At 35.4% G+C, this 24,824-nt stretch overlaps 2 protein-coding genes across 3 annotated transcripts in view; one reads left to right on the forward strand and one right to left on the reverse strand.

The window, feature by feature from the left end:
- Nucleotides 1–1,985: 1,985 nt before the first annotated feature.
- Nucleotides 1,986–9,851, forward strand: LOC128234760 (ribonuclease P protein subunit p40-like). The gene is made up of 8 exons (XM_052949254.1): nucleotides 1,986–2,125; nucleotides 3,102–3,243; nucleotides 5,378–5,446; nucleotides 5,738–5,815; nucleotides 7,246–7,371; nucleotides 7,495–7,714; nucleotides 8,098–8,235; nucleotides 8,982–9,851. Exons 1-8 carry the CDS (start codon nucleotides 2,006–2,008, stop codon nucleotides 9,169–9,171), a joined length of 1,083 nt encoding a protein of 360 aa, XP_052805214.1. The 5' UTR covers nucleotides 1,986–2,005; the 3' UTR covers nucleotides 9,172–9,851.
- A 21-nt stretch (nucleotides 9,852–9,872) lies between these two features.
- The window catches only part of LOC128234759 (extracellular matrix protein A-like), a 54,550-nt gene continuing 39,598 nt past the window's right edge, over nucleotides 9,873–24,824 (reverse strand). The window contains exons 13-20 of one of the 2 annotated variants that reach the window (XM_052949253.1): nucleotides 22,263–22,412; nucleotides 20,046–20,306; nucleotides 18,686–18,967; nucleotides 17,885–18,007; nucleotides 17,579–17,657; nucleotides 15,426–15,503; nucleotides 13,169–13,249; nucleotides 9,873–12,522 (exon numbers count right to left, since the gene is read on the reverse strand). In XM_052949253.1, the coding sequence (XP_052805213.1) occupies nucleotides 12,285–12,522; nucleotides 13,169–13,249; nucleotides 15,426–15,503; nucleotides 17,579–17,657; nucleotides 17,885–18,007; nucleotides 18,686–18,967; nucleotides 20,046–20,306; nucleotides 22,263–22,412 (1,292 nt within the window). In that variant the 3' untranslated portion in view covers nucleotides 9,873–12,284. The remainder of the gene's footprint in view (nucleotides 12,523–13,168; nucleotides 13,250–15,425; nucleotides 15,504–17,578; nucleotides 17,658–17,884; nucleotides 18,008–18,685; nucleotides 18,968–20,045; nucleotides 20,307–22,262; nucleotides 22,413–24,824) is intronic. The other variant, XM_052949252.1, reaches the window with a different exon arrangement.

Here is a 24,824-nt window from a genome sequence, read left to right on the forward strand (position 1 = left end):
GTCGGGATATGCGCGCAGTGATTCAGATGATGTTAATAGTCAAATCGGTCTTTAAATAGTTCTAAGGAGAGTGAAGCATTATTTCTTGAAAGGTGCATGGAAACTGTTTTACGGTGACATTTGAAGCGAGAAATAATTAATTAGCGTTCTAAATATTGCCACAAGAATATGTTTACATGATGCTACAGACGGCAGTCTTTAACAAGGGAGGTAATTACAATGTGGTGACCATTAAAAAGAAGTTCCATACGGGCATTTTATTTTCGCCCGTGGGCAAAATAAGAATTTCTAGCGTGGTTAAATTATAGGATCTACTTATCTGAGGTGGGAGAAATCTCAATCTCCACAATGTGAACGCATGAAAAGACTGCATACATTAATAAGTAGTACGGACTGCCCTGCAACCTCAACATCCCCTACAATCTCAACACCCCATACAAATCTCCAACAACACCCTACAATCTCAACACCCCCTACAATATCAACACCCCCTACAATATCAACACCCCCTACAATATCAACACCCCCTACGAATCTCCAACCACTTAAACGAGCATTAAATATTTTACTATTATTATAAAATGTAAACGAAAAAATAATTATGTAGCAGAACTGCTCTGTCGTTTTCAATTCTTCATCCATTTTACCATCTTTTTAAACCTTTTTTAAAATCAAATCAATAATCTGCAAAATCGGAACCTCCAGCCCAAAACGCATAGCAGTTCACATAGGGATGTCTGGTCCTGATCATAAAAAATATTTTAATCGAAAGCAAATTTCTGGACAGACCGCAAGGGAAAGTATCAGCACTTCTTAACATAAGCAATGCAAAAATGTAAAACCATGTCTTTAGGCAATAATGAACCCTGTGACTAATAAATGAAAGACACAGATTGCACAATATTCATCATATCCAAGGAAGATAATGCAATAGATAAACAAATTTCAAAAAACACAAACGAGCAAAAAAAATGTCACCGGAATTGAGAGATTATCATGCAAACATTCATTAACACGATGTAAACTACAGTGACAAGCCTGGTAGCCAAAACATATCGGAGGCCATACGTACGTCTTAAGGCACAAGGCAACGGCCACTCAGACACTTGCAGATATGCTTATGAAACTGTACAAGGCATTCGTAAGACTACCTTTTCAATATGCATCGACATACAATACATATTTAATAGTCATCAAAGACTTGAAAACACAAAACAAAAATATTTTGAAGCTGTTTGAAAAAGGAGTAACAAGAATGATCCAATGACTGCCCAGGAAGACTAAATGAATTGACCCAGTCTAGAATACAGGAGGATAAGACCCGACAGGATACAGACATACTTTTTTACTGCACACTATAAATCACATTTACATAGACACGATGGAAATGCTTTCAAAATCAATAAAAATAAATACATGCAAAACCGACGTAAAGACAATATCGGAAAGTATTAAACTATTGAAATGCTTTGGAAAGTGATGTCGTACAAGAAACCAAACATAAACACATTCAGAAGAAATCTAAATGAAAATTGGGTAAGTGACTTTTACAAATTCATCCCTAATTACTGTTGGTCCTACATGTATATATCAAGCTACAAAAATACGTGAACACCACAAGTAAATATTCAGTCACTCGTGGCTAGAATCGTTTTATATTTAACCACGGACCTATAAACCAACCGCTAGTTCAGCGAATTTACCTAGTAGGCACCAAAGCTTTATTTCAATTATCTCCTACATGTATATGAATGAATGCTTCTTTTCTCAATTCATATTTACATTCTATTTGAAAAAATGTTATATTTATAAATTTAAGCATACATTATCTGCTAAAAAAATCAAAATAACTGTTATTTATTATGATTTTATATTCACAAATCAGCTTGACGTAAATTGTTTTTATCCAAGGGCATATTTTAACGAATCGACCGTTATCCGATGATTCCGCTTTGACTAATACCAACATTCTCTATTGGGTATAGGTTTTAACATGTAAACAAATATGGCAGCGCCCATGGAAAACGCAAGACCAACTGGAAAGCTAGTATTTGAACGTTCTTCATTTACAAATGAAAAAGCAAAATACAAAAAATGTATAGAAGAAATCCCTTTTACTTATTCTGTAAGTTGTATATGATGACATTGTATCCATCTATTTTAAAATGTAAAACTACATTGGTTGCATCTGCCTAGCCACAATAATGAGCGTTTAGGGAACTTTTTTTAACATTTAGATATTCATTTTGTTCACTAAACGCCACAAGTCGACTAATTCATACCAATGTAAAATATATTCTTCAGTTGTATCTCCACAATATTTAACACTGCATTGTTTAATAAAAACACATAAGTTACACATTATTTATTTTAAGCCAATACCTTTCTCTCATTACACTTCGGTGTTTCATGAAATACAAATTTATATCGATCTGTCAACAGGAAGCATAGCCATTTTTGAACTATCTAGCAAGTACCCGTTATCATTCAGCTCAATTATGCTTAGCGCTGGGATCTGTCATTCTTGGCAAAGAAAACAACAAGTGGGATATGGACACGTAGAGTCGCCAAAACAAAAATCGTCAATGACTCTGAAGCGGCTGTTTATATGGACTAGCATCTGCCCTGGGACTAAATGTAGTCCACTTAAATCTAGTAAAAAAGGCTAAATGGACATCATAAAGTCTTTAAAGGAGTTTGGCAGACTCGTGACATGTGTACATGACAAATGGCCACTCCAAATTTATTTAGTTGTTCTTACTAAAGAGTTTTCATATCTGAGATTAAAGTTACATGTCTTTAATGCTACATAGTTTTGAACAAAGGATAAGATATGGAATATTGCATAGGGCCTTGGGTGTAAAGTCAATCATTTGAATTCTGGATATGAGATTTGTCAGTAGTATCCAAAATACATGTTTATCTTGCAGCTTGTCTTAATAATTATATATTATTTTAGGGATTCTTCTAATCTCATACACAGATTTTGTCATACAAACATTGACTGGAGTTGTTTAAGGCAACAACAATCTGGCTAAGTCTACATACCGGGATACATAATTAGTGAATTATATATATATAAACATTTGTACATATTGCAGATTCAGATACTGCTACCAGCTGCTGATGTCCTTCCTGCTGAAATTGACGCAGCTCTCTCTGAAGAACAGGCTTTTCTGGCTAGAAATGTTCCAGTCAGTCTTCTCCTGCACCCAGACTTCATCCATGGATTTATCAAAGCTGGTAAACATAACATTCATAAAAATTAGACTTTTGAACTGACCTGTCAAGTCCAAACTTGTACACACCTTCTTGGTTTAAAAAATGCAAAAAGCCTTGCACATTAGGCAACATTCATAATTCAGACACAGGCCCTTGCCATATGCATGTTCAATGTAGTCTTACAGTGCAGGGCTTGCAGGCTTGTGATAATTTTGACCACAGACAATAAAAATACTCAAACCTAAATTTGAAAAAATACATTTAAGAAACTATGCAACTTATTTGTTTTTAATGTAATTGTTTTCAGGTCCAGTGTTCATGCTGTTGAACCTGTTTCAGGTTTAGTGTACATGCTGTCATACCTGTTTCAGGTTTAGTGTAGATGCTGTCATACCTGTTCCAGGTTCATTGTACTTGCTGTCATACCTGTTCCAGGTTCATTGTACTTGCTGTCATACCTGTTTCAGGTCAGTGTATATGCTGTCATACCTGTTTCAGGTTCAGTGTACATGTTGTCATACCTGTTTCAGGTTCATTGTACTTGCTGTCATACCTGTTCCAGGTTCATTGTACTTGCTGTCATACCTGTTTCAGGTCAGTGTATATGCTGTCATACCTGTTTCAGGTTCAGTGTACATGTTGTCATACCTGTTTCAGGTTCAGTGTACTTGAGTCGTACCTGTTTCAGGTTCAGTGTACATGCTGCCGTACCTGTTTCAGGTTCAGTGTACATGCTGTCGTACCTGATCCAGGTTCAGTGTACATGTTGTCATACCTGTTTCAGGTTCAGTGTACTTGAGTCGTACCTGTTTCAGGTTCAGTGTACATGCTGCCGTACCTGTTTCAGGTTCAGTGTACATGCTGTCGTACCTGATCCAGGTTCAGTGTACATGCTGTCATATCTGTTTCAGGTTTAGTGTACATGCTGTCATACCTGTTTCAGGTTCAGTGTACATGCCGTCATATCTGTTCCAGGTTCAGTGTACTTGAATCATACCTGTTTCAGGTTCAGTGTACATGTTGTCATACCTGTTTCAGGTTCAGTGTACTTGAGTCGTACCTGTTTCAGGTTCAGTGTACATGCTGCCGTACCTGTTTCAGGTTCAGTGTACTTGAGTCGTACCTGTTTCAGGTTCAGTGTACATGCTGCCGTACCTGTTTCAGGTTCAGTGTACATGCTGTCATACCTGATCCTGGTTCACTGTACATGCTGTCATACCTGTTTCATGTTTAGTGTACATGCTGTCATACCTGTTTCAGGTTCAGTGTACTTGAGTCATACCTGTTTCAGGTTCAATGTACATGCTGTCGTACCTGATCCAGGTTCAGTTTACATGTCATATCTGTGTCAGGTTCAGTGTACATGCTGTCATATCTGTTTCAGGCTTAGTGTACATGCTGTCATATCTGTTTCAGGGTCAGTGTACATGCTGTCAAACATGTTTCATGCTCAGTGAACATGCTGTCATATCTGTTTCAGGGTCAGTGTACATGCTGTCATTTATGTTTCAGGGTCAGTGTACATGCTTTCATATCTGTTTCAGGGTCAGTGTACATGCTGTCAAACATGTTTCATGCTCAGTGAACATGTTGTCATTTATGTTTCAGGGTCAGTGTACATGCTGTCATTTATGTTTCAGGTTCAGTGTACATGCTGTCATTCATGTTTCATGGTCAGTGTACATGCTGTCATATTTATGTTTCAGGGTCAGTGTACATGCTGTCATTTATGTTTCATGGTGAGTGTACATGCTGTCATTTTTATGTTTCAGGTTCAGTGTACATGCTGTCATACATGTTTCAGGTTCAGTGTACATGCTGTCATTTATGTTCCAGGGTCAGTGTACATGCTGTCATATCTGTTTCAGGTTCAGTGTATGTGCTGTCATACCTGTTCCAGGGTCAGTGTACATGCTGTCATATCTGTTCCAGGGTCAGTGTACATGCTGTCATATCTGTTCCAGGGTCAGTGTACATGCTGTCATATCTGTTTCAGATTTAGTGTACATGCTGTCATACCTGTTCCAGGGTCAATGTACATGCTGTCATATCTGTTTCAGGTTAGTGTACATGCTGTCATATCTGTTTCAGGTTTAGTGTACATGCTGTCGTGCTTGCTTCAGGGTCAGGGTACAAGCTGTCATATCTGTTTCAGGTTCAGTGTACATGCTGTCACATGGGACTTGTATTGACAAAGACGACTGCTTGGCTCTTCAACCAGATGGTAACTACATTCAGCGACCTCTCTCTAGTTTTTGACAAAAGAGTCTGCAGCATATCTAAGGGAATTTTCAAATAAATTAAAAAAATATATTCAAGAAACAAATTTCAACAAAAATAGTCACGATATATATTTTTGTTTCCATTTAATCAAAATAATTATACACTTTAAAACATGCATATATCTATAAATACTCTGTTATGTGTGAATGTTACAGTCATGAATTTTAAACATATAAGCAAATTAATAAAAAAACGTCTTAAAATGATGACAGTGTGCATGTATGTATTCCAGGTGTGCTAGTGTTAAGTCTGAGTGAGGACACTTACCACCAGCTGGGGCTGGAAGGAAGGAGAGCCAATGGAAGATATGGTATATTGGGGAAACATGTAGAGTTCTTTGGAAAATAATGCAAATGACGTTGCGTACGATGTTGGCGTACATTAGCGTAACCGACGTTATCGTCATTTTTAACCGTTTTAACGTTGCATAGATTACTTGAGGTGTTTTTGATACTATGCTATTTTTTCTGCTCCAGTTTCGAACTTCATCTTAATAGTGGAGATGAAAGTATTTATACATTATTCATTTTAATTTAATTCTAAACAAATAAGTTATGAGTGAATTATATTGCAATGTTCGTATATAATCGTATACTTAAACATTATTGAGTTTTCAAACATAACGTCGACATCACATTAATATCAAAGGCTGTGACATCGTGGCTAGATTTTGCAATTTTCAAGTGTTGAATTCAGTTTATATTCAACTTAAGACAAATGCACACCAATTTGTAGTCAATTTTTTGTACTTTTAGACTGCAGTTGCAGCTTTATAAACAAATGCATATTTCTTTAAATATTTCGGCGAGTTACAACTTCGTTAATTTATTTTTTGGCATTTTTTGACACGTGTGACTTCGCGGCTAGATTAAAGTATACATATAATAAACGCTAAAATCAGAGTCAAAATAGGACAAACACTTACTAATTAAAAGGTAGAATTAATGTATTTATTGTCGACATAAATATTATAGAAAACATACTATAGATAAACAAAATACAGAAGTTTTAACAAATCTGGTCGCGGGAAAACATAAAATCTTACTTTTTCAACTTGATTTGTCTTTCGCTTGCCGTTTTTTACCGGAAATCTTGAACTGCATATGATTAAAACTACGTCATATAAAGTTGACTTCACGACACCGAGTCTTCTTTTTTGGCCGAAAAAAATAATTTTATTAATTTACCAAGCCGCTAAACAATGCGCATTGGTAAATTATGTTACATCTTACTTGACGTTTTTGTGAAGTTTTCTATTGTTATATGTCGAATTAAATTTATACTAATTAATAAACCTACATGCAATCCCATTTACTATTTGGGCGACAGTTTTGCCTTTCTTGTCATATAAGAATATCAACAATCATATTTCTATAACAAATTTCATGAAGCATTGAGTTGCAAAAAATTAACAAATTCCCGATTTTACGCCAACAACGTACGCAACATCAAATAAATATCAAATTAAGATTGTCCTTTTCAAAATAATGTTGTAGTGTTTAAATTTCCATGTTTAAGGATGAATAATTGATATGTAAGTGAAAATGTTTTTAAATTAAATGACATACAGCCGAGGTAAAAAATATATAAACATCATTTTGGCTTCAGATTTCAAGGAAGCTGTAGATTTGAAAATTATCATAATAAAATGCTTTTATTACCATACATGTTACTGTTATGGTCAAGGATCTCGTTTATGTATGTTCAGACTATTAAACATATTAATCTTCTTATATCTAGTGGTAGAAGTTGACTTGTTGGGAAAGCTCTACACCACTAGTGACCGGTACAGACAGAGAGTGACCAGCTGCCTCACTGACCACCTCACTGTCACCTTTGACCTGCTGACCACTTGGTCACCTACAGGTAAGCATTCAGGCTCTGGTCAGTTACATTTTGCCTGTATGAGCCAGTTTGGGTAATCTTTTGTGGTTCCTGAGATGCCACAAGACTTGATTTTCATTACTGATTTGATCCCATCTGTTTCAGATGAGAAACTGTGCCCTTCCTCCATCCAGAATTTTTTCAAGAAGCAGCACATCACATGTAACAGGCTAAAACTCCACAAGAAGGTCCTAAAGTATATGAACTTCCTGGTTCCCGATTTCACATCTGAGAGTTTCCAGGCAGCTGGGGACCAGGATGGAAAGTCATGTGACCACTATAAAGTTGTTGAGTGGCTCGGTGCATGTGCACTTGGACTTGACATGTGAGATTTTAATAAAGTTATGATTGTAGCGTTTATGAATTTAAACTGTATACATCATTTATCAATCAAAATAAAGTGTCAATTATAATTATTATATATCAGTTTTGCATGTTGTTGGGGTTTTTCTACGTGATGTACTTATTAACTAAATCACTGGTCAACATCCAACACTATAAAATGCAACATGTATAAAGGAAGTGGATTTAATAGTAATGCTTCTTTACCTCCAAGCTTGTGCAAGCAAGCAAGAGTTATACTCTTCACGACAGTTACTAAGTAATGATACTGGTAGTCATTTATAGAATACTGTAAAATTATAAATCTGAAAAACAATAAGTATATAAATGTCAATGTGTATTCCATTTGCAATGCTATGGTTTCAGGAGCACAGAAGCCAACAACAGTTTTGTGAGCTCATATAGATGCCCGAGTCCCCACCAGGAGTTGCCCTGTGGGGTCAGTGTGCAGTATACGGGGATGTTCACTACACAAACTGTGCAGATGGTCCTAAATAACCTTAGGTTTGTGATTGTATATGTAATGTAAAGATTATTGTGAAAAATAAAGGTTCTTTGAAAGAAGAGAGAATGATTAAAAAATAATGTAGTATCAAAAATGTTCTTATTATCTTTCACAAGTCATCAATATATTAGCTTTTTTAATACACTTTTTTACTTATCAAGTTCACAAAATGTTTTGTGAGTGATCCATTGGCTTGCTTGACCTGGACAAGTTTCATAGAATTGTGTATATGATGTGTGTCAGAATATTTGTTTCGCAATCTTTTTTTCAAAATTAATGAAAAATTGACAAACAGAAATATAGCTGTTATGTTATCCATTTGTAATATAAAAATGTGTGAAGTTAACTAGGAACAGGGTGTAGCATACAATAACAAAAGACCCACCGAATTGTCAGGTCAGAAACTTTGTCAAATTGTGGGCCAATTGTTAAAGTTAACAGCATTGTTTACATCATCATTGTAAACTTTTAAATCGTTGCTGCTCTGGAATTTTATAGATACACATGTAATCTACTGATTTCTAACAAGATTTGAGCCAGCTGTTTCAGCTCTACTTGTTCCTATTTTTAAATATGTATTACTAATGTGAACACATCATAAAATATTTCACGTTTATAAGTTAACAATGACTTACATCACATTATCAAGTTTAAGAAAGTTCTAAATAATCTGCCCATTGTTGTTTTTGTCCGCTGTTACAGAAATGTAATTTAAACAGTTTTATTTTGTTTTACTTATTTCCAGACGTTTCCTACACAAGAACGAGCTGCGCTGGTGCAGTGTGACAGTGCATGGTTACCAGGATACTCCAGTAACCTGGCAACACGATCACGGCTTTCATAGCAACGGAGATAATCTCTACACTTTTGTGATTTTTAAAAATGAAGAGTATTGGCAATATCAGGCAATAGGGCCTATAGATACTTGCCCTTGAATGTTTGAATTGAAATCACATGTTACAGGAAAGCTTTTAAAACATTAATTCTTGGTTAAATTGTCTTATTAGGGGTGATGTATACTGGTATACCAAATGGTATAATGCCCAAGCTTAAATGATACTGATTTCTTACTGATTATTAAAGTTTTGACAAACTTCAATTTCATATAACTACCGGTAGTAAAGACTTAGGTTAACATGAACATTAAGACTCCGGGTTTACCTGAACCATACACAGTTTCTGAAGGCATGTAGAAACAAAGTAAAGTACCTTAGTTTGTATTGTGTCATAACAATTCAATGTCAGAATTAACCGCTTTTTCAGGGTGTTGGTAATTGGCAATTAATAATTATAAATAAATGTTCTTTACATAAAATACAAGAAGTTACAAGCAATATAAAGACAATTACCACAAAGGTCAAGGTCACACTTTCAGGTCAAAACACAAATGCACATATTTTTGTCTGCACTGTTAGTTGTTTTGCTAAGTGATTGAGCCCCAAAAATGTTCGAAGGTCAAGGTCACATATGGACACAATCTTTTATCATATATTGCATATACATGTCTGGGACAGATTCAAGGAGGCAATTCTTCTGAGAATACTTTATTTATCAAATATATCTACTTTTGATAAATTCTAATTTAACAAAGCATGAAATAAATGCTTGAAAAAGACATTTTGGTGTGGAGTTTTTCAAAGTGCAAACAATGTGAAATACTAAATAAAACTGGCTCAATTTAAACAGTATTGCAGTTATAATATATTGGGTTGTCAACATAACAGTGATTGATTTTCTGAAATCTGTAAACAGTTTTGCTGTTGATTAAGCATGATGTCAATTTTTAATGAAAGTCTTAACAAAATTTGATAAATAAATTTTACAATTACAAAAATACTTATCACGGAACATGTAGTTTATTTTCCTCAAAATTATAAATTTTACATCAACACAATTGAAACAGTAAGTTTTTATGTTCTTATTATTAGCATGATGTACAAGAGTGATTTGCTACAATGAAAACCAATCAAAACTGATCTGACAGAAAATTGTAAGAGGCAGTGAACTATTAACATTAAATCAGAAGTTAATATTTGAGACAATGAATTATGCTACACACTGAGTATTGCATTCTAATATTCTTATTTAATAAAAGATATAAAAATGATAATCCAAGACTAACAGCATAACAAACAGTACTTTTAATGTAATTCACATTCCTATTTAAGTTCACCTTTGTGTTCAGAGGAAAAGTGGCATATAACTTGCATTGCTGTACTTTGTAGTAAAAAATACAAAAACAATAATACATGAATCTTTGTCTACTGTCATATTTGCATATGATAATGTGCAGTATTTAGCACTGTATTAGTAAACTTATCACACCTTCATGTTAAACAATATATGACAGATTAAAACAATGGACGGAAATTATTACCCTGCGGTAAATACTATGACCCTGAAGTGTTCAGAAGATGAAATAAGATCTAAAAAATCTAAGCATTCTAATTGCATTCACTTGTAAAAACATCATGGGAAATCAAAGTTTTTAACATAATTTATATTTATAAAATATAACATTTTCAAATAATGCAATATAATATATAATTTAGAACATCAACTTTTCAGTTTTCAGTATTTGTAAATTAACTATGTTAAAAAGCACAGAATCACAGCTCATAGTAACAAAATAATTAAAGCTGCACTCTCACAGAATGAATGTTTTGACAACTTGATGTTTTATGCATTTTTCTTAAACCGTTGGTTTAAGCCATAAAACATTAATTTTCTAAGAAAATATGAAAATCTTCGATCTGATTTTTTATCAGCAATCTTATATCATTGTTTGCAGATATTTATGCAAAAATTTGTTCTTTCCAAGACAAAAAAATAAAAAAAGTTGTAAAAATGGTATATCTGTGAGAGTGCAGCTTTAACTGGGAATTATGTAATATCTCTCTAGTAATATAAATACAAAAAACTACCTGTACACTGAAAAACAGATAATAAATAATTCAACAATATAAAATCTACAAACAACCATGGAACATCTCAATGGACCGATTCAAGATTAAACTTGAACAACTTTTATGTAAAATATCATAATATAGAATTCAATGTTTTAACGCTACCTTTATTATGCATTCCTATCAACCAATCATTCGGTTATTGATTTTACCTTACTTGAGCATCGATTAAAAATTTAGCGGTCATTATATATAATGTTCTTAAACTAAAGACAAAACCTGTTAATGTTCCAAAACCCTAGAATCTACATAAAAGCTCTTAAAATAACGCATAAATACTAAAGCATTAAACCTATTTTGATTTTGTTCATTTTCTTATCAACTATGAAAATTGTTGACCTATCAGTTCTGGAGGAGAATCTATTACCTCACAGGGCACATTATGAGCTATTCAATATAGACAATGCATGATTGTTCTACCTGTCATGATATCCCGCGATCCCTACTAACTAGTTTTAGTCTCGTCAACGAACATATCTTACAGTCACTTTTGAATTGATTTGTCTGAGTAATGATGAAAAATGTTTTCAAAATAAACAGTCCTTTGCACACTTACGTTTATTTCGAACCAATTTTTAGATTTTATTTAATCCACTTACTTAAAAAGAGTTGTTTTGTTACATGCTCTTTGGTGATAACTCTCTGACATGTTGGATTTATTGATAGGTACACAGTGTTCCTTTGATAATAAGTAGCTATAAAAGTAGCGTTTTTTCACGAGGCACATAAACAAACTTTGAGCATTTACTTTACACATCTACAAATATCACAGTTAAGATGTAAACTGCTAAAATGAATTATCTTAAAATAGTGTTCATACACTTCATAAAGCAATAGCTTGTTATCTTGTAACAATAAAAAAAAACTCAATATCATACTAAACAACGATAAAATGCCGTTAACAATAAATCATTAACATTTACGTATTTGGAATCTCCATTCGATCGTTCATAATGCATTTCTATACAGATTCCAAGACAAGACCCTCCTCTAGGTATGACAGCTGACGTTCTTAAAACTGTCTTACAGTATTTGCGACCGAAAAAATTAGTACGAAAAACAAATCATGTAGCCATGCAGCATTATGCATCTGCCTCCATATAGTTCTGCTTGCCCGGAACTACAACAAGGTCCTCGTCACTAGGAGGAGTGACCTCCGCGTAGACGTCACGACGGGGAGAAGGCTCACGGTGGCTGCGACGATGCTTGCGGCGCTTCTTCTTGTGGCGAGGTTTATGATCATCTGAGTACAAATACTGCGTGTCAAGGGCAGGAAGCTGGTGCGCTCTCGGTTGCTCATACGAGTCGTCAAACATTGAGCTGGAAGAAATATGGGAGAATATCTTTAGTTGATGGCCCTGACTCTTGCAATCATAAACTCAAGAAAAGCTGGTTAGTTTCATCTTTGAAATAATTAATGGTTGGTTGTGTTATTATAAATAGCTTATATTGGGGACATTACAAATGGTTTGAATACTTCAGTAACTGTACAGTACCATTACATTCATTTGAAACAAACAAATCTTATCCTTAAAGGATTAAGTTTCTGGGATTGTAATTCATTATCATTCTCATTCTTTTACATACTTCAGTGAATGCTGGACAATCATAGAAGCTTGTATTTTCCCTTTGATAAATGTGTAACCACTTTTCCACATTATTTCTTCCCTCTGATAGTAACAACCCACAGCCGGGTTATTTAGTTATTAGTATACGATATTGTAAAACCTTATATCACATGTATGTATGTGCTAAGTGTACCAATAAACTTGTTAACTTGGTTCTATTCAGTCTTACTGGTCAGTTCAATTTACATCCAATTAAAACATTCATATATAACACCCAAATTATTGTACTGTGTTCAATTTTCCAACAGAGAACTAATAAAAATCAGCAATGCTTCACTATTGAAAAGTAACATTGAACTCATTTACAAACATAGCGTTAATCAATGGGGGTCACTCACATGATAGGTCCGGTGCTGGTGGCAGGTTTGAGGTAGTAGCGGGGTGAGGCCACATAAGGCTCATACTCCTCCGTGCTCACACTGAAACATGGAAAACCATTGATGAATCTTGTGTGTAGAAATTTTGGGGAAAACAATGTTTAATAATTATGTAGTTATGCTTTATTCAGAGTAGCATTTTCTTCTGTGAAATTCATTCAACTTTTTCTAACTTATTTAGCCAAATATTTATCAGATATGTAAGGTAAGGTCTTGTTGAAGCAAAATTATTTTTTGTTCTCGTTTTTTGACAATACTGATACTATACTTGACATATACAATATTTGACATGCTTGTGTATGTAGATACATCCTTTAATCACAACTACTGCAAATTATATGTAATGCTTTTAGAAATCATATAAAATATGTAGGCTCTCTTATGCAGCTTATTATTCCTGATTAAGCAAATGTTTGTTTTGTACAAAGATAAAGGTGTTAGAGTTATCCATTAGTTATTGCATGATACACACCGCATCACAATCTGAAACCTGAAAAGAATGAACATTTCCAGCAACATCCAGCAGGAAATGATGTATAACACTGATTAAAACGATAACAACATTGTACAAGGTGATTACAAGCATTACAAGCTTTCCCACTCATAAAGGCATAGAGCAATGATGGATGGCCACAGTTCCCTGTAAGGTACACCAATACATGGTCATTGTGTGGGCATGCTAACACTCTTCTGCTTCCCAGTATTGCTGAACAAGAGCTATCACAGGAGAGAATACTACCCCTACACACCTCCTTCATCTTTTATTCATTCAGGCAAATTACTACGGTATAATGAAAATCAAAACATATGTTTTATGGTATTTTGAGGGAAGTTATTCTCATATGCCACAAGGTCAATGCAAAATATTCTCATGGGCCAAATTGGGGCTTGATTAACGAGGAATGGTGCTAACGGTGAAAGTAGTTTAATTCACACAGTCCAATATAGATCATCTTCAACTGATAAGGCAGTTATGGTTCACATAAAATATGCCAGGCACTCACTCACCATCACATCATGGGGATGATGTGTACAAGGTGTGATAACTCTAAAACTCCGAAAAATCAAATACAGCCAATGTGTGTTCAAGGCTCATTACTCAAAGCTTTGTTAAAAAAACAATATGCTAGGCACTACTGACACTATTGCTTACGGTGGTTATGTTAACAAGGCATCAATTTGTACCTCCGAATCTGTGGGAGAATTTTGCTCCACACACATTTGCCAACAGACTGCCCCCATGCCCAACTGACCAATTCTATGGTTTGTTTGCCAGAGTATGAAAATCTTCTAGCAAGTGAAGACTAATATAGTTCTGGTAGTTTATAGCTTCTGTACAACAACAACAAAAACTTTGCCTTGGACTATGATGATGATGACAATACCATGATATTTTTATTTGAAAACCAGATCAGTTAAAGTTGTTAAACTATTAAACAACCACCAGAACACAATAACTGTGATGACAATAATCATGAATATACAAGAGTGGAAAGCTGGAAGCATTTGACCCCTGTCTTACCAAATAGGTAGAATTCTTGTAGCTCTGAAATATTACAGAAGTTATCTTGTGCAAGCAGTTGATTATTTTCTATTTCTATTGACTACAGTGATTACTATGTTAAAGTTAGAGAGGTGTTATAAGGTAACTAAAATTTATGTTCAAGTTCTAAACATCTAGTCATTTTGGCTCAAGCCATTTCAAGGTACCGGTACAAAACGAATTGCCTTTTTAGAAGTATCCAACTAAGATTGCCCAGAAAATTAATTTCTAAATATATTTTGACAATGTTATGCAATGACCATAAAATAAGTTCCTTTTTATGTAAAAACAAAACAAACCAAACCTGTATAATACACAACACTAGAAATAATTGTAACAGTAATTAAGAACACATATGAAACCTTATAAAAGGACTCCATCATAACTCATTCTATGAAAGTGTCCTCATATATACTGCAATACAAGCTGTATATTTCAATGCAAAATTCCTAATGCAACCAGCAAAACCCGAGACAGTTCATTCATCTCTTTTAAGCATATTCTGCATTTCATTTACGAAAAAAAAATCAATAAATTTTGTGACCTAAAATGTGTCCTGCACCATATTCTCGCACATTTGCAGGTTAATGATAAATATATATTCTTATTCTTATAAGTTATGTTGTTGCGGCAGGAATTTTGCAGAGTTGCCCATTAACAGAGAGTGGTACCAACCTTGCGTCGGTGTAGCCGTTCATCATCACCCCAACCTCTTTAGTTGTGCGGACAGAAGGTGTGGCAGAAACAATAGTCCTATGGAGAGGTTTGCAAGAAACACGCAGATTAGACACACTACACTACAGCACCGTTAGTGGCTCGTAATGGAAACAGGATATAAATGGTGTCATACTCGTATACAGAAATCTACAACACGCTGCGGTAAACAATGCTATAATATATAATTGAGGGCTCATTGCATGAAGGACGACATTCCATTTTAAAAAAGGAGTTATTTATGTATGTTTTTAGGCTTGGAAATGTTTCAAAACTGTACTATAATTTGGAATACAATCTTATGTTTTAAAGAAACCAGGTTAATTTTTATTTTAAATTTCGTCTGACAGCAGATTTTGTCTATATCATGCTTTTTTTTTGGTAAGATTGATGAGATAAAATGAGATGGGTACAAACCAAGGCTGAAAGATTGCATCCACTGGTAGATATTGACAAATATGTAATAATGAAACATACTATCACTTGCAAAACTATATTTTGATATGGTCTTAAAGGTATTTAAAAGACGTTTGTTAACTTCACTAATTAATAATAGCTTATGTTATTGTACATTTTTTAGAATGTTCTAACCTTCTCATTAATAAATGTTTGTTACGATGCTAATCCATTCAAGTGCAAATTGTAAATTTCTGCATAGCCGAGTATCATGTGATTAAATTATTAAATTAAATTATAAGTATATTTTGAAAATGAATGATAAAAGGAACTATGATTCTAGGATTTCTAACCATGGATGATAGGAAAATAGAGGAGAGTATATTTTACTACTGGATGGTATTATATTTAAAGAAGATTACTATAGTTTTTATTCGGCTTCACCAAATAAGACCTGTGTTCTTTTTTTTTTTTTATATTGGCCCTTCATTTTAGAAGCAAGCAGGCACATAACATAAAATTAACAGGATCAGGGGGAGGAAGAAAGCTCTTTTTTCTTTTTCTTGATAAAACTGATCATGAAATCATCCTGCGCCCATATTCACAAATGACTCAAAAACACTATTTTTTTTAATTTGATAAAAAATCTTTAATATCACTTCTATAGACAAAAGGAGAAAATATAAAAGTAAGACTCATCATATATAATACATACAGCAATTCTTAACATCAACTTGACTTATCCTTATTTTACCAGAAAAACAACATTTGCAGTTTTTGAGACTTGAGTCTAAGACTCAGGCCCAAATTTCTCGAAACTTCTTAAGTCCCTTATAACAGGATTAAGCTAATCTCACTATTTTTATAATTCTATAAAATGTGTTCTATTTACTTCTTCAAGAATTTTTAGAAATTATGTAGGAATAATCTGTATGATTATCAGAATAAACCATTTTTCATTTACTAATAAACATTTTCAGTATGTATTTTGGCTAATTGAAATAAGCGACTTAAGTCTGTTAAGCTTAAAAAGTTTCGAGAAATTGGGGCCTGATGTACAGGTACCGACCCTGAACTATTACAGCTCTATTCTCTTTATAAGGTGAAAGTTGAAATTTCATCTGATTGACATTACTTCTAAAGACTAATAATCATCCTCTTTTTATGTATATATTTATTTGTGTCTCTCCTATTGATCATATTAAAGCAAAAAATAATGAAAAAATCATAACTCCATTTTTAAGCCAAACTTCCGGCTAAGCCCCACATATTAACTGATAACGTCACTGCTCCCTAGTGACGCTGATACTGCCTTATTAGACAAATATTTTGTTTGTGTTGTTTGATGCAACATGGCATCAAAAGAAGGCATTCTTGAGTTAGCATTAATCAAAGAGCCATTAATGAAAAATGATTCACGAAAAATGTTCAAATATGACAGTTATTTGTATATTTTTTATGAAGGAATCAACAAACAAAGCAATAAGAACACAAAAGAGGTAAAAATATGACACTCAAAATTAAGACGTATAATGAAAACAAACCATTAATTCTACATTGGGAAAAATACTAAATCACACCATGAACATTAAAAGGAAGATGAAACTATGAGGTGATAGAATCCCAAACAAGTGAGAAACCAAAAGTGAATTCCAGAAAAAGAAATATAATTTTTTAAATTACCAAGTCACGTTGGATTATGACTATAGAAATCATACCTTGGAATGTAGGGTTTGACAGGTGGCTGGGACACGATATGGATCTCCGGTTCAACCTTCTCCTTCTTACGACACCATCCTGTTAAACAATGAGCAAAATGGTTTTACTAACTTCAGCTTGAGATTGGGAGGCGACAGTTAAAACAAGGGAAAATTATTGAAGCTTTACATCACAATATCTTACCTTAACTCTAAATTTTTTACCTCAAATGGGTCAATTAGCTCTAACATAGATAAATGTATATGAAGATATTCACATAGGTCATTCAGAAATTACAAGAAAGGAACCAATGAATGAAGCATCACCATAGCTACAGCAGCAGACAATGATGATGATGATGAGCAGTAGAAGGAATATGATTCCAAGCACGATGGCAGCGATGGTTCCGGTCCCTAGTCCAGTGTTTTCAGTGGAGGCACCGACTCCCGCTGCAAACAAGAAAAGAACATTGTTACCATCACTACAGTATCAGACAATCATGAAAATCATTCCCATGGTAATATCCGTATCGTATCATTTATGTATAGTTGCTTGATAAATATGATAATAAATTTACAAAAACCCATTCAAACACAAGCTAGAAAACATGTTGAAAACAATGCACGTTGGACATCTGTTAAACAATTCCTTCATTAGCAAGACATTTTTCATGAAAAAAGCTTTTACTTTCTCAAAAGAAAGAAAAATAAAATATTGCAAAAACAAGAGAGCTGCAGAGTGAAACACCAATGCTTGCCTGTTGTACTACATTTGAAACAAGGGCATAATGCCAACCAATAATTTTTTGAGCCAGAGTAATGGGCCTTGCAACATAACAGCAAACATGTTTTCCAATTTTCACTTGAATTTTTTGAGTTTTTGCGAAAGTTTTGCAAGATGACAACGCTGCTAAAACACCAATGACTCTTACGCTGTGACAATAACTGAATTTTTTTTCTAGGAAAAGCAGATAAGCTTAAGTTAAATGAGAGTTTACCTCCTTTTTATTAATTAAAACATTAAATTTTCTTGTCTTGTTCTCTGGATTTTATGGCAAACTTTGAAAACCTTCCTATAAAATATAAATTTAAAATTACATTATGACATTAAGTTAATTAAATACGTACGCTCTGTGCCAGGCTCCTGCACATCAATATACTGTTCGTTAGATGTCCCGAGGCTGTTGGTCGCTCGACAGTAGTAGATCTGATATCCTTGAGTAGAGTTCACAGTGTATGATGCACTAGCGCTACTTGCCAGCTGACTGCCTGCCTCATTGTAAAAGGTGTATGCAGAGATCGCAGGATTAGCCGAGAATCCGGAGCAAGTGATGACGAGGTCACCATCGTCAAAGTTGTGTGTAACTGTCTGGGTGCTGGTGCCAGATGACAGAGTGAATTCAGGAGAATCTGGAAGTATATTAGAATATTTTATACCACATATTTGAGGATATTATTTATATTTGCACTCTAACACTCAGAATTCATTTATGGGACAAAAATACTAACAGCCATTTGGATTGAAAAGGGCTGGTGCATTTTGCATAAGCCTGATTCTATTTTAAAAAGGACTGGCACATTGGCACCCCCTTACAAATAAATTGCATGATTACATCATAATGTAAGTTTTAGGTAAAAGTCCCTAAAGTTGGGCATATGTGTGCGCTACAGCTTCCGTTGCCCTGCAGTTTTTTTACACTGATAAATATATATATATCATATATATATATATATCATAAGCAGAACCAAACAATGCTTTGCCTCTCAGCCTGTCCAAGACTGATATCAAATATACAAGTGCAAAATACAAATCAATTTAGATCTCCTATGCCATATAAATAATGTTTTTATGTTCAAACTAATGACATGTACCTCATCTTCATTCAAAGTTGCCTCTTTAACATCTTTAAGTTTAATAATATTTGTAACCACTGTTGGAATTCACTTGGTGATGGTATCAGTATCAGAGACTTTCATACATTGCCAATCAAAATGTTATTATTTGTGATATTTTGCTTTGAAATAATTCATAATTGGTTATATTTTTTAATTGCCATCCATTTAACTTACAAAATAACTTTCTAATAAAAATAACATCAACATGTGCAGATTTTATTTCTTTTCTAATTATATAATCTTCATTGGGTCTTATACCAACAGTAAAGAAGTTATCAGTCTTTATACAACACAAGGGTCATATACCAGTACTGGCTTATCTAACTGGGTCATAGAATGAATACTCGGAATACTAAAATTTCAAAGGCTTTTTATTTCTTACAAAACTAATATTAGATGTTCTCAGAGAGCAGCTTCAAAACAGAAACACATCTTGGGAATAATGAAAGTTGATACCAAAGACTTTTAGCATTAGTTTAATGTTGCTTGGTGCATTATGACAAAAAATTTAAGCAACTGTTTTTTTTCATTTAATGGAACTATATATAAAACTGTTATCACCCAACAATTGTTAATATATAACAGCACTTACACTGGACATTGATAGCCACCGAGCTGGAAACCTGCGAATTGTACGTGTTAGAAGCGTTACATCGGTAGGAGCCGATATGTGTCGTCTGGACGTTCTGTATCTGGAATGTGGATTGTGTGGTCGACTGGATGACTGTTGAGTCCTTGTAGAAAATGTATGTTGATGCCACGCCTGTGGGGCTTGTGCTGCAGGTGAGCGTCACTGTGCTTCCTTTCGTGATTGTTCCCGATGGTGAAACAGACAGGGTCGAAGACTGGATCTCTGTAGGAAATATGGAATTAATGGTTAAAAAATGTAAAAATCATATAGCTGTTGGTAAAAAAGTACAAAGAATTCAACATACAGTTGTAACTTCAGTGTGAGTTTGGATTTGGACATATCAAAAGTTAAAACACAATTATTAACAAAATTATGCAATTATACCAGATCCTAGCTAATCATGAGTCTCATTTTGAAAAGCTTATAAAACCTTTTTTACTATGTAAGAGTTTATAGATCAATGTATCTGCCCATTTCAGGGAATCGGATATGCATAAAGGGCACTACCAGCTACAGATTCCCATATAAAAACTAGAGAAACTTGTCTCCCCTATTGTGTGGTCGTATCTGATAAAAATAAATGATGGACTTGAAATTTGTAATTTTGGACTGGAGATGAACCAACAGTGAATTTTGGTTTATTCACCCATATTAAACAGTGAATATCTACTGCAACCTTTGACCTACTGATCTCAAAATCATTAGGGGTCATCTACTAGTCATGACCAACTAGCCCACCAAGCATGAAGTTCCTGGGAAGCGATCATTATTTATTGAGCGGAAACAAAGAGTGACGTACAAACTGACTAACTGACTGACGGACTGATCACAAAATCAATAGGGGTCAGCTACTAGTTATGACCAACTTGCATACCAAGTATGAAGTTCCTGGGTGCAAGCGTTCTTAAGTTATTGAGCAGAAACCATTGTTTCACCTCAAGGTCACCGCGACCTTGACCTTTGACCTACTGATCTCAAAATCAATAGGGTTTATCAACTAGTCTTGACTAACTAGCATACCAAGTATGAAGTTCCTGGGTGCAAGCATTCTTTAGTTATTGAGCGGAAACCGTTTCTTCACCTCAAGGTCACGGTGACCTTCACTTTTGACCTACTGATCTCAAATCAAAATCAATACAGTTCATCTACTAGTCATGACCAACAAGCATACCAAGTATGAAGTTCCTGTGTACAAACGTTCTTTAGTTATTGAGCAGAAACCATTTTTAAGCTTAATGTCACCACCAACCTATCATTTTTTACCTAAAGGTTACCTTGACCGTTTGATTTCAAACTCAATAGGGGTCATCTACTAGTCATGAACAACTAGCATACCAAGTATGAAGTTCCTTGACCAAAATGATCTTTAGTTATTGAGCGAAACCATTTTTTCACCTCAAGGTCACGGTGACCTTGACCTTTGACCTAGTGATCTAAAAATCAATAGGGTTCATATACTAGTCATGACCAACTAGCATACCATGTATGAAGTTCCTGGGTGCAAGCGTTCTTTAGTTATTGAGCGGAAACCGTTTTTTCACCTCAGGGTCACGGTGACCTTGACCTTTCACCTACTGATCTCAAAATCAATAAGAGTCATTTACTAGTCATGACCAACTAGCATACCAAGTATGAAGTTCCTGGGTAGAAGTGTGCTTTAGTTATTGAGCAGAAACCTTTTGTTAAGCTTAAAGTCACTGCCAACATATCTTTTTTTACCTGAAGGTAAACTTGGCCTTTGACCTTATGATATCAAAATCAATAGGGGTCATCTTCTAGTCATGAACATTTAGCATACCAAGTATGAAGTTCCTTGACCCAAAGGATCTTTAGATATTGAGCGGAAACCGTTTTTTTCACCTCAAGGTCACGGTGACCTTGACCTTTGACCTAATGATCTCAAAATCAATAGGGGTCATCTACTAATCATGACCAACTAGCATACCAAGTATGAAGTGTCTTGGTGCAAGAGTTCTTTAGTTAGTGGGGGAAACGAAGTGTGACATACAGACGGACGAACTGATGGACAGACTGACGGACAGGGCAAAGAACAATATGTCTCCCCATTAAGGGGAGACATAATGATGTACTATATAATATTGCAGTTCATATCATATTGGATTAACTTAATAATTTCTCCTGCAATTATCTGTTTGTGTTAACAGCTCATGGTTTTACCTGTTCCAAGCACTCGTAGCTGGACAGTTGTACTGTTGGTGCACCTGCTGGAGGAGTAACACAGGCGACACATGTAGTCCCCGGTGTAGTTGCTGAGAGCGTTAGATACAGTCAGGTCCGTGTTGGAGATGTCACCGTTAATGAAGCCACCTGAAACACATGTATAGCTACATAAACAAACGAAAAGAGCTTGATTGCAGGAACCATGCAACTGATTGGCTCAGTCCAGGAATAATGCAACTGATTGGCTCAGTCCAGGAATAATGCACGTGATTGGATCAGTCCAGATATAACGCACGTGATTTGCCTAGTCCAGGAGAGATGCAACTGATTGGATCAGTCCAGGAATAATGCAACTGATTGGCTCAGTCAATAAACATTGCAACTGCTTGGATCAGTCCAGGAATAACGCACGTGATTGGCTCAATCCAGGAGAAATGCAACTGATTGGATCAGTCCAGGAGAAATGCAACTGATTGGTTCAGTCCAGAAATAATGCATCTGATTGGCTCAGTCCAGAAATAATGCAACTGATTGGCTCAGTCTAGAAATAATGCAACTGATTGGCTCAGGGCAGGAATAATGCAACTGACTGGCTCAGTCCAGAAATAATGCAACTGATTGGCTCAGTGCAGGAACAATGCAACTCATTGGCTCAGTGCAGGAATTATGCAACTGTTTGGCTCAGTCCAGGAATTATGCAACTGATTGGCTCAGTCCAGGAATAACGCATGTGATTGACTCAGTCCAGGAATTATGTAACTGATTGACTCAGTCCAGGAATAATGCAACTGATTGACTCAGTCTAGGAATTATGCAACTGATTGACTCAGTCCAGGAATAATGCAACTGATTGGCTCAGTCCATAAACAATGCAACTGATTGGCTAAATCCAGGAATAACGCACGTGATTGACTCAGTCCAGGAATTATGCAACTGATTGTCTCAGTCCAGGAATAATGCATGTGGTTGACTCAGTGTAGGAATTATGCCACCGATTGACTCAGTCCAGGAATAACGCATTTGGTTGACTCAGTCTAGGAATAACGCATGTGGTTGACTCAGTCTAGGAATTATGCAACTGATTAACTCAGTCCAGGAATAATGGAACTGATTGACTCAGTCCAGGAATAACGCATGTGGTTGACTCAGTCTAGGAATTATGCAACTGATTGGCTCAGTCCAGGAATTATGCAACTGATTGACTCAGTCCAGGAATAACGCATGTGGTTGACTCAGTCTAGGAATTATGCAACTGATTGACTCAGTCCAGGAATAACCATGTGATTGGCTCAGTCCAGGAATAACCATGTGATTGACTCAGTCCAGGAATAACCATGTGATTGACTCAGTCCAGGAATAACAATGTGATTGACTCAGTCCAGGAATAACCATGTGATTGGCTCAGTCAAGGAATTATGCAACTAATTGGCTCAGTTCAGGAATTATGCAACTGATTGGCTCAGTCCAGGAATAAAGCATGTAATTGGCTCAGTCCAGGAATGATGCAACTGATTGGCTCAGTGCAAGATAGATGCAACTGATTGGCTTAATGCAGGAGAGATGCAACTGATTGGCTCAAGGCAGGATTAATGCAACTGACTGTCACAGTACAGAAATAATGTAATTGGCTGGCTCAGTGCAGGAATAACTGATTGGCTGAGGGCAGGAGGAATGCAACTGATTGGCTCAGCGCAGGAGGAATGCAACTGGTTGGCTCAGCGCAGGAGGAATTTAACTGATTGGCTCAGCGCAGAAATAATGCAACTCATTGGCTCAGTGCAGGAATTATGCAACTGTTTGGCTCAGTTCAGGAATTATGCAACTGATTGGCTCAGTCCAGGAATAACGCATGTGATTGACTCAGTCCAGGAATTATGTAACTGATTGACTCAGTCCAGGAATAATGCAACTGATTGACTCAGTCTAGGAATTATGCAACTGATTGACTCAGTCCAGGAATAATGCAACTGATTGGCTCAGTCCATAAACAATGCAACTGATTGGCTAAATCCAGGAATAACGCACGTGATTGACTCAGTCCAGGAATTATGCAACTGATTGTCTCAGTCCAGGAATAATGCATGTGGTTGACTCAGTGTAGGAATTATGCCACCGGTTGACTCAGTGTAGGAATTATGCCACCGATTGACTCAGTCCAGGAATAACGCATTTGGTTGACTCAGTCTAGGAATAACGCATGTGGTTGACTCAGTCTAGGAATTATGCAACTGATTAACTCAGTCCAGGAATAATGGAACTGATTGACTCAGTCCAGGAATAACGCATGTGGTTGACTCAGTCTAGGAATTATGCAACTGATTGGCTCAGTCCAGGAATAACCATGTGATTGGCTCAGTCCAGGAATTATGCAACTGATTGACTCAGTCCAGGAATAACGCATGTGGTTGACTCAGTCTAGGAATTATGCAACTGATTGACTCAGTCCAGGAATAACCATGTGATTGGCTCAGTCCAGGAATAACCATGTGATTGACTCAGTCCAGGAATAACCATGTGATTGACTCAGTCCAGGAATAACAATGTGATTGACTCAGTCCA

Source organism: Mya arenaria, chromosome 5, assembly GCF_026914265.1.
Source record: "Mya arenaria isolate MELC-2E11 chromosome 5, ASM2691426v1".
NCBI classification, from domain to species: Eukaryota; Metazoa; Mollusca; class Bivalvia; order Myida; family Myidae; genus Mya; species Mya arenaria.

Excerpts from the sequence above, each read along its gene's own strand:
- LOC128234760 (XM_052949254.1), top strand. The coding sequence starts at position 2,006 with ATGGCAGCGCCCATGGAAAACGCAAGACCAACTGGAAAGCTAGTATTT. Across the intron at positions 3,244-5,377 it reads CCATGGATTTATCAAAGCTG|GTTCAGTGTACATGCTGTCA; the intron begins GTAAACATAACA and ends TATCTGTTTCAG. Across the intron at positions 7,372-7,494 it reads GACCACTTGGTCACCTACAG|ATGAGAAACTGTGCCCTTCC; the intron begins GTAAGCATTCAG and ends CATCTGTTTCAG.